The sequence below is a fragment of the Marasmius oreades genome, chromosome 7 (assembly GCF_018924745.1).
Source record: "Marasmius oreades isolate 03SP1 chromosome 7, whole genome shotgun sequence".
NCBI lineage: Eukaryota > Fungi > Basidiomycota > Agaricomycetes > Agaricales > Marasmiaceae > Marasmius > Marasmius oreades.
This window is the reverse complement of record NC_057329.1, coordinates 1835400-1846093: the sequence shown is the minus strand read 5'-3', so window position 1 is coordinate 1846093 and position 10694 is coordinate 1835400. Positions and strand designations below refer to the sequence as shown.

At 46.2% G+C, this 10694-nt stretch overlaps 3 protein-coding genes across 3 annotated transcripts; all 3 read right to left on the bottom strand.

Moving 5' to 3' along the window:
• Nucleotides 1–4024: 4024 nt before the first annotated feature.
• On the bottom strand, nt 4025–6066 carry E1B28_011361 (uncharacterized protein; the record flags this gene model as incomplete). Its single annotated transcript, XM_043156390.1, has 6 exons — nt 4025–4174; nt 4232–4573; nt 4625–4826; nt 4880–5655; nt 5721–5817; nt 6035–6066. The coding sequence occupies 6 exons, from the start codon at nt 6064–6066 to the stop codon at nt 4025–4027; spliced, it is 1599 nt and encodes a 532-aa protein (XP_043006176.1).
• Nucleotides 6067–6223: 157 nt separating this feature from the next.
• Nucleotides 6224–8190, bottom strand: E1B28_011360 (uncharacterized protein; the record flags this gene model as incomplete). The annotated part of the gene is made up of 5 exons (XM_043156389.1): nt 6224–6474; nt 6526–6585; nt 6633–6873; nt 6928–7053; nt 7105–8190. 5 exons carry the CDS (start codon nt 8188–8190, stop codon nt 6224–6226), a joined length of 1764 nt encoding a protein of 587 aa, XP_043006175.1.
• A 546-nt stretch (nt 8191–8736) lies between these two features.
• On the bottom strand, nt 8737–10559 carry E1B28_011359 (uncharacterized protein; the record flags this gene model as incomplete). The annotated part of the gene is made up of 5 exons (XM_043156388.1): nt 8737–9063; nt 9146–9373; nt 9427–9594; nt 9646–9859; nt 9919–10559. 5 exons carry the CDS (start codon nt 10557–10559, stop codon nt 8737–8739), a joined length of 1578 nt encoding a protein of 525 aa, XP_043006174.1.
• Between the last annotated feature and the right edge of the window lie 135 nt (nt 10560–10694).

Genomic DNA, 10694 nt, shown 5'->3' with positions numbered 1-10694 from the left:
ATCCAATAGTCGGATCCGCATTTGGACCGCCGACTCCCAAGCCGATAGTCTAGGCTTTAATAGGTAGTATGGAGATTAAGGTAAGTGGAGTAAGTGATTGTGACACGTCGGTCCGTATCGGTCCAGCATGTATGTAACAACCCACCACCTTCTGCAATTACAATATCGCCTGGGTTGACGATGCCCACTCCATTCTGCGATTACAATATCGCCCGGGTTGATGATGCCCACTCCGTTCTGCAATTACAATATCACTTGTATTCATGATACACAATTTTATTCTGTTTTCTTCTCTGTGAAATCATGATGTCACTTGGGGTCCATGATACCCCCTTCTTCCCTCTGTAATCATGATATCACCTAGGATACACCTCCTTCTCTCTGTGAATCATGATGCCGCTTTGGGTCCACGATACCCACTTCTTCTCTCTGTGATCACAATGTCACCTAGGTTCGCACTGCGCCTTCTTCTCTCTGCGATCATGATGTTGCTTGCGTTCACGATATCCACTTCTCTGCAATGATGATGTCACCTGGGGGTTCACGATACCCACTCCTTCTCTCTGCGATTATGCTGTCGCTTTTTTTTCAATGCCCAATCTTTTCTTCACATGATTATAATATCACTTGGGTATATGATTTCCCTCTCCTCTTGCAATTCCGGTACCACGTGGGCATACGTCCATTTTGTCCACCTTCTATGATTACAATATCGCTCGGGTATTTGATTGCCCTCTCCGGTGTACGATCACCCTCTCTCCTTCTGCGATTATGATATTGTTTGGGGTCTACAATGCCCTCTCTCTGTGATTATGGTATCGTTTGAGTTTACAATGCCTCCCTTCTGCAATTACGATTTCGTGTGAAGTTTATGATATCCTCTCTATTTCTATGATAGCTCTTTGGATTTACGACACCCACTATGATGTCCTATCTCTGCAATTATATGACACGATATTACTTCTCTTTTACGACTACCCGCTCTCTGCGATTAACGATATTGCTTGGGTGTATGATTGCCCTCCTCTTTCTTCCTGTGATTCTGATATCGCGTGGGGTGTATGATCGCCTTTTCTTTTTCTACAATTACGATATCGTTAGGGACCAGAGGAAGCAAGATTAAAGTTGCCTTTAATTGTCTTCGCCAAAATGCAGGCATTGACCTATATTCATTATTCGTTGCTGCCTTGCCTCATTGCTCATGTTGTACTTCTCCCCGTGAGTAGCCTTTAGGTTCCGCGGTGCGATCCCCTTTCTTTCTCTTCATTGTTGATTCCGACATCACTCTGGTTACACTTCAATCACAGAAGGAGATAAGATTTCGAGTTTACAATTGCACCCCCTCTCTCTATGACACGATATATCGCTTCTATTTTACAACTTCCCGCTATATGCAACTAACGATATTGCTATATTGCCTAGGTATATGATTGCCCTCCCTCATCCTGCGATTCTGATATCACATGGGTGTACGACCACCCTTTCTTCTTCTATGATTACGATATTGCAGGGGTGTACAATCGCCCTTTCTTCCTCTGTGATTACGATGTCACTCAGTTTCCAGTGCCTACATAATCCCTATGATTATGATATTACTGGGATTTACCATACCTATACTCTCCCTCTCTGCAATCATGATGTCGCTCATTTTATGATACCTATGTACTCTACGATTATGATATTACTTGGGTTCACGATGCCCACTCTTCTTTTCTGCGATCACAGTAAGAATTGCTACTGGTGACCTCTGATAATTATTTTCACTCCCTCGTGGTCAGGAAACTTGACACAACTCGTCTAACAACCATCCACATTCCCGACCAATCCCCAATATATCCTAAATATCATCCTACACGCCGTTTATGGACTTATGACTATCGGCTATGTGTTATACTCAACATTCAATGAGCTCTCTTGCCATGCTGTTGATCAATTGGACATTTATGGCACTAAAATCACGGCAGCCTCTGCTTTGTATTCACAATCCTTCCTCACACTCATGTTGATCAGATGAAGTTTACCCCTTTGCTGCAAAACATAATATCTTTGACTTGACTGTGTCCAGCTCGTCGCATCTCCTTTCTTTTAACTCAATAAACTTACGGACTTAGAATGGCCCGATATACAGGACACAGCTTTCACTCTATCGCAGCCACCTGGTTTCGTTGAAATGACTCTTGTCATTGTCACCACACCTACACCCTCCTTCTCCCAAGTGCAGTCTGACAGTGCAAAACTCGGTGACTAAAGCTTTGAAACTCACATCAGCCTATATAATTTGACAAGGTCGTCCTGATCTGTCTTCAAGGAGTCACATTGACTCTGTATTTCATAATTTACCGCAGTGTGTATTTCTTGCAATCGATTGAAATGGGCCGTTCAGTGCCATATCCAAGCAATAACGCTACTTTTGGGAAATATTCGACTTTTTGATTGAATGGGCTTTACATATGGGTTCAACATGGAACAAAAATTAACCCATTAGCCTTCCCACTTCCCCGCAAGGGTCCAAAAAGCTGTGGGCGTTACTAATACGTGAATGGACCTCGAGAACCTTATTTCAACGTCCTGTGTTTTTCACAGCCCGAGATATTACCTCTTTCTACCTTCAAGTTTCATACTTACTACGGAGGAGTGATCCTTGTGGAGTCATGATGGCGGATTGATGGTGGTGGCCTTCTTTAATGTCCGAAAATCTCATATGCTGCAAAATCAACATACTTTTACTTAGAAATGCCAGTTCTGACTGCTTCAACGGGTTGAGCCATTCTATCCTGCCTTTCAACGATATCATGAGTTGCTCTGATCATCATCTAAAAAATTCCACACTTTAAGGAGAGATGTTGTCTTCAGTATCGGTTCTTCAGCTGCCGATGTTTAGTTCCAGACTGAGGAATTCAACAGCACGAACTCTTACTATGGACCGACATGACAGGTCATTTAACCCTTCCACCAATACTATATTATAGCTACTATTTCTTTAACAAGTCAACAATGGCTAGAGCTGCCGACCTACTACTATATCTTCCAGAATTAACTGGGTAATTCATGTACATAAGTCAATTTTCCGACTTGAAGTAGCGGGCTATTGATCAACAATCTTCTGCTAATACGTACATGAGTGTGAACCATCTTTATGGATCTCAAGACCAACTGGCATTTCAAAATCCAGTCCCTGTCCGCCAACTAATTTTATTCAATATTGATTATCCTGACTCAAGTTGAACACAAGTTTAAAAAAGTTTTCCTCACCCTCGCTCGGATTGGGTGATCAGGTTTGGGCCTCACTTCTCTGGACGCCTACCCGTTCTTTGTCAGAGCGAGTGCTCGGATGGGTACCACAGGTGCCATCCAGATCTCTCGGCCTTTTGGCTCCCGAGCGCTCAGGTTTGGCCCTAGCCCACTTTGGGGGCATTTCTTCCCGACGCGTTTTGCTTTCCCAGAACACGTCTTACCACGTGCCTTCACATGCCCCCCAAAAAAGGTGGCCTAGGCCCAGCCTCTGGCAAACCCACAAAACTGAGATATAGCAAGACTGGCTTGCTCATATGAACTTGTTTCTTCTCATTCAGAAACCTTTACTACCTCAGATCTAAGCAAAGAAAGAAGCCTATCTTATTGTGTAAGTTGCTGATGAAGAACAGTGTGTGTGATGGTGGTGGTAGCAGGAAGAGGAGTGGCAACCTTATTCGGTCGCCGCATCTGCACGAAAAGCCGTCTCTGGATCTTGCCGAGCCGGATACTATACGCTCGAGGCTAGGACGAGCCACGAACCCGCACAAAAAGTGGACACTTTTCTAGCTTGAGCCAAATAGAACCAAATATAATTGACTGTCGCGGGAATTGCCCGCTCCCATTTACAGATTTACGAAGTAGCTTTTTCAATTTCAGTGAACGCGACTATTGTCCACTTTCGTTGGCAACAACCACCACAACTTATTGATTCGCGCCCTACGTGGACAGCTGTAATCACTCGTTCTTACTCGTGACCTTCTACAATCTAAACTACAAACTCCAAAAATATTCAATTACTAGCTTCCATCAATGCCTGTGCAGCTTTCCTAGCATTGGCTTTCTGTGCTTCAATTTGTAACTCTAAATTCCTGATAAGCTCTCTGGCCTCACGGAGTTCCGCCTTAAGCTGAGCATTTTCTTGCCGCAAAGTAGCGATTTGCTGGAGACGAAGAGACGATCAGACCTCCAATACGACAATATTCTTAAATTAACCTACATTGTCATCACCAGACAACGAACGAGTGGGAGTAGCAACTGCTTGAACCGGTTCGGGTGCAGCTTGAGCCTGTGGAGGGGGTGCACTGGATGATTTTGTCACTGGTGAAGGCATTGCTGGTGGCTTAGAGGTGGGTGGGGAAATCGAGATTGAAGGCTGCTTGACGGGAGCTGGTACAGTTGTGGGTGTAAAAGGGGGTGGTGCAGACGATGCGAAGGTTTTACCGCTGTCTAAACTGACGAGATTCCTGGGAGCAGTTTTTCCTTTGAAAAATTCTGCTGCATCGAGGGAAGGCTCGATGGATAACGCGGGAGGGAAGATATCCGATTTGAAGAAGTCGCCCTGCACAAGAATCAATTAATCGAGGTCATGGAAGATGATAAATAGAATTACTTTACGCGGAACGATAAACGCAATTGGCTCTATGTAAGAACCTGATATCTTGTATGCACGCGCAATCTCGTTCTCTGAGACGTTGAGAGCGCGCCGCGGGAGGAAACACATGCCACGTTGAGGTTCAATAGATTTGTATTCATCAAGAGCAGCGAGTGTATCACTCTCGGAAAGATATTCAAAGTATCGGATGTTGCCATCACTAAAAGAGAATTCAGTGAATGAAAAGGCGGAGAGCAAGGATATATGGTTCACCCTTTGCCAGCAAGGAATAAAATCCCGTTGTCCGACCAGAAGGGCATGAGGACACCAGCGCTGTGGTCTACCGATGTCATCTTCATAATTTTTAGCCCGCCAACAACGTCCCAGAGACCAACCTGTCTTTCGGACATCTTGCTGAACCCGGTTGTCGCCAACCGATCCGATTCACCCATCCAAACCACTCTTGCGCCTTTGATACCACCGTGGCCGTCAGCTACACTCACAGCTTCCCCGCCTGCCCTTGGATCGAAAAGACGTAACTTGCGATCCCGGCACGTGGTAGCGAGAAGTGTACCGGTCGAGTTGAAAGACATTGATTGGATGGCATCTAAATGGCCGGTAAGAACAGATCGAGGACTTTCTGTTTGGGCAAGATCCCACAGTTTCACGGTATGTTCACCGGATGCACTCGCTAAGACGTTTGATGCAGTGGGGTGAAAAAGGACTTGACCGATTTTTCGTGGAGAACCGTCGACACGCCAAACGGGGTCAAAGTCATTGGGTACCCAGGCATCTCGACCCCAACCTTCAAAGGCAGATGGTTCGACTTTCCATATCATGATTTTACCATCTTCACCGCCAGAAGCGACTAGAGAATCATTATGTGGTGACCAGTCGGTGTCAAGCACAGGTGCAGTGTGACTACGAGCGAGAGGGAGGCTATCGGGGAGCTTGTGAGGGAAGCCAGGTATCGTCTGAAATGGTGAGGGTAAAGGTAAGATTGCGAAAGCGCCACCTCCAGAGGCATTCCAATTAAGGCTGATGTATTGCTAGATAAATGAAAAAAATGTAGAATCAGTTTCTGGAGACCACAGATCAAGTAACTGAAACGTACCCCGGAGGCTGAAATGACATTAGTGTCCCAAGCACTGTTCGTCACTTTGACATTTTCGATTCCAGCTTCCTTCTTGGATGGCTGTCCAAATACGTGGCTGAAAAAGATATGCCTTGAGTTAGCAACGCCTGTATGAGCGACGAATGACGGTCGAAGTCGGATTTCAAGAAAACCATCGAGTGATGAGAAGATATACTCTGTAAGAAACATGCAGTGGACGACAAGCCCCGAACGGGACTCACGAGAAATCGTCCACAACGAGCCACTCGAATATCCGAACCGACTTCAACCGCCTTAAAGAAGAGTTTACTAACCGATACTTTGAGGCCCTTACAAATCTCGACATAGGCTAGTTCTTCTTACGAGAAACGGAAATTTTGGAAACAGAAAGGACGAAGTGAAAGTGGGATGGAGGTGGTGATAGGGTACTGCCGTGTGAATATGCCCCTGTTACTGACGCGACTGAGGTAAATCCATCCATCGTGTTCAATACTGATAGGAGTCTATCTAATACGCTTGTAGAATAACATGTAAGCGCATCTCGACGCTGCATCATCCCTCTCAAATGCTGAAGAAGCAAATATATCTGCATGCCGGATATCAGAAACAAGTTCATCGTCAATCCGTATCCACCCTTCCCGTGGACAAGCTTGTTCATTTGCTTTCGTTGTAATGCGCGATGGAAATCGACTCGAATGTAGAACGTCCAGTGTATAGTGCCCCCCCGACGCAGACACACCGTGATGATATATGACTTACGGGTCATCAGCAAATTACGAAGAATCCGAGGCAGCTTCGCACATACCACCAAATAACTTGAAACGTGTGGGGCGCTTTTTGCCTCGGGCTGCTGGCGTCAACACGTCTAGAAAGAAGTGAGCTTCTCACGCATATTCAAAGATATTCACTCACCTCCACTGATTACCAGCTCCTCTTGGAATGTCACTTGTTTCGCGACCTTCATGACCCCTCCGGCGCCGACATCGTAACAAAATCTCTTCAGGTGAACTACGAGAACGAGCGGAAGAGCCTCTATCAGAATTTGTTGGCTAGCATCGATCATTGTATCTTGTAACGTAGGATGAGATCTTTGGATCGCTTGAGGATCGGATATATGAGAAAGCGCGTCTTCTATTGAATGAATTGAGTCCGCCTGAATTGAAATTGAGTCTTTCAACGATGCATTGGTTCGTGGGTTATTCTCTACCTGAATGTCAACGCGCAACGACCTCCAGTCTTCGATCACTACCGAGTCCTTCTGACCAGGCGACCGTAATGTCGATCTGAACTTTCCGCCAAACAACCGTGATATGGGAGACTCCGCAGATTTAATCTGATCGAACGCATTGGTGAAGGATTCATGCTGGCGAGCTGCACAACTCACCGTCCTAGTCACGATTGTTCTGTTTTTCTTACCCACCTCTAACCACCCATCTTCATTTTCTGGTGGACAGTTTTCTTCATGTTCTTCAACTGCTCCGGCTGAAGAGCGACTCCGTGTCGGAGAAATGCGTTCGGATAGTGCTAAAAGTTCCTCTTCCAGCGTATCAAGATAGAACCCCAGAAATTCCTCAGCGTCCTCCTGTCCCTGATATCCGTTGTTTCCTCCCGTCCCACTTCCCATCAAGCTCTCGAAACGTTTCTTCGATTTGAGAGCATCATATATATAGTTCGGGATGAAGGCGTCAAGTTCTTCCCATTCTTCAGATTGAATTTCCTTCTCCTTCCCCTTACTTCTTGTACCGTTCACTTTTACGTTGCTATCCTGGGAGGAATTTTGCTCGGTCGGAGGCAGAAAATCGCGTATGAAGTCTGCAGTTGCACGTAACAGAGTCGTTTCCTCGCTTCCTCCGATAGACGGAAGCAGTCCATCCAACTGCCTAAAGAACCTCCAAAACGGTTCACAATACAGCAGAACCTGCAACACGGAGTTTGCAAAACACATGTTGCCCGTATTTGTCAGCCCTCTGGGTCGTATGTGAATTTCGGAGGCGTTTGAAGTGGCACCGCCAAGTAATGCCGAAAGCGCCGCTTTTTTTGTGGTTGATACCGGTGCAATCGAAGGTGCAGCTGAAGCAGATGTCTCCGAGGCAGGAATCGAAAAGCCGACAATCGAGGATGTGGGGAGCTGGTTCTTTCCGGAACCAGAGGAAGAGGCCGAAGGCTGAAGCAATGACGCCCACGACTTTTTTGGGGGAGGACTTGGTTCTTTGGGTTGAGATACTGATGTGCTGACAGACGCAGGAGAAGTGGGAACGGTAGTGGTAATTTCGCTGTCTCCTGACGAGAGCTCTTCTGGAGAGAGGTTGAGAGGAGAAAGTTCCGGAGATGCTGGGGGAGTCGGGTCTGGGAGAGCGTATTGAAGGATGCGATGTGGAGGGTTGGCTTTTAAAGAGAAAATGAGAGATGGTGCATTAGTTGGATCCCGTGGGCGACGAGACCAAACTGCCCATTGTGGGGGCGAGGACATTTAATGCTTCTTAAGAGCTCTTGCACTGCGTGAAAAATGGGAGAAAAAGATTGGTACTGCACTGCATAGAATCGAGCAATGTTCGGAGAAGGCGTACCAATCTAACACTTGCAAAACGACAAACTGAAACAGGAGAAAGGTGTGAAGAGATCCAACCAAAGGAGTAGCTGACGATCTGGAGAGACTGGGCACAAGTAAGGTTCAAGAATTTAATAACAAGGACTACAGCTATCCTGCTCACCAACAGATATAAATTGAATTTATCTCTGGGCAATTAAAGAAAACACAGTCGACGTTCTGCTGTACAAGTAGAGGTGACGGTCAAGACGGTCAAGAAAGGGCAGGCGTAAGTCAAGGTGGTCTCGTGCATGCGGAGCCGTGTCATGTACATACATGCCTCGTCTTTGAAAGACCCTAAGTACTCGATTCCCATCGATTCTAGTGCGAACGTCGTGAATAAGCGTTGACAATACATACAACAATTTAATTCTATTGATCATGGCCGTGTATACCAGAGAAAGAACTTTTTGAAGGGGTCGGTGGCTTCTATTTAGTTGCTTCTTTCTTTCCTTTTAGTTTCTCTAATCCGTCCTTCCCAATGTCATTCTCCCGGATTTTCAACATTTCTTTAATAAAGCTAGTCCCCCAAAACGATGCACTGTATTTGTTCACGTATTTGAACAGCTTCCTGTGGTTTTCGGCCCGTGTTGCTACATCCATTGTGACTGCTTCGTGAATCGCATCGGCCACTTGTTGTGAATCCCATGGATTGACGACTATCGATCCATTCAGACTTTGCGCCGCTCCAGCAAACTCTGAAAGGATCATGACACCTTGGCGCGCTTGTTGGCAAGCGATGTATTCATAGGATACCTATGACCGTCAGATTCAGTACATCTGAGACACGCGTTCCTACGTAGCAAGCACAAAACAACGAAAAGGAAGAGCCACGTACCAAATTCATCCCGTCCCGAGTACTTGTAACGAGACACACATCACTCACGGCATACAGGGCACACAATTCGTCAAAGGGTAAACTTTTGTGCATGAAATGGATCGGCATAAAATCGACCGTGCCGAATCGACCATTGATACGACCAACGAGTTCGTTCACGATCGAACGTAGATTTTGGTACTCCTCGACATCTTGTCTTGAAGGAACCGCAAGTTGTACAAGAACTACCTAATCGGTTGTGAGCCATCGTCGATTGACGGGGATTTTTTTTTAAAACTCACCTTTCCTATCCATTCTGGATGCTGAGAGAGGAAAAGCTCTAGTGCATGGAGTTTTTGCGGGACACCCTTGATATAGTCGAGACGATCCACACCAACAATAACCTTCACATCGCCGAATCGCCTCTCAAGCTGAGTTATTCGCACTTTAACTGAATCTTTCTTCAAGTTCTACGCAGAGCCTTGATTACTGGGCAGAATCAAAAGAGTAAAATAACTAACCTCGATAAATGAATTTGGTTCGATTCCGATGGGGAATGTGCCAACGTGTACCATCTTACCCTCTTGTTCAAATTCGACACCGTTCGGCATGGTAGGCAAGCCGAGGATACGTGTGCAAGAAGATAAGAAATGTCGTGCATAATCATAAGTATGGAACCCAATCAAGTCGCAATAGAGGAGACCGAGGAGAATTTCACGACGAACGGGAAGGATCCTGGAAAGCAGGTAGGTGTCATACGATCATTCCTGTGATACCTCAAATACAACGCGTACCGATAGATCTCGCTACTGGGGAACGGCGTGTGCAAGAAGAAGCCAATCTTGATACCAGGGATGCATTCTTCCTTGGTGGAAGAAAAGTCCTCTGATTCCACGCCTTCGGTAATTCTTGACAGCTCCGTAGCAGTATAGTCACCCCTCTCCTGGACGCCATCGACCAAACCACGGAGTAACATCGGAAGAAGCATGAGGTGGTAATCCTGGACCCAGACCATTGCTCCAGGGGTCAACTGCTGTCGAACGGCCGCCGCGAACTGCATATTCGCTTGGCGATAGGCCAGCCAATTCCCCTCGTCGAAATTCATCTCTCCAGGATGGTAATGGAACAAAGGCCACAATATTGAATTCGAGAAGCCATTATAATGACGATCTGCGACATCATCATCGAGATACACGGCCTGGCAGGAGTATTCTTCCATGAGTCGCTTGTCGACGAGTGGGCGATCCTTGAGGGGAATGAAGAAACCTGGCCAACCGATCCAGGTAAAGTTAAGCGACTTTTTAAAACCAGAGAGGGCGGAGACAAGTCCACCGGAGGACATCTTGAAGTGGTACTCCCCATTGGCATCCTTGTTGATGGTTATAGGGAGACGGTTGGACACGACGATGAGATGGCCTTGATTGCCGTACTCCATGTTGGACGGGTCGTTGCTTGGGGAAAAAGTGTTGGATGAGGACATTCGCGAGTTCGATTCTATTTATGCCTTGCCTGAAAACAGTTTCTGAACGTCAGACAGAAGGAATGGGCATCAATGGCCAGATCAGGTATG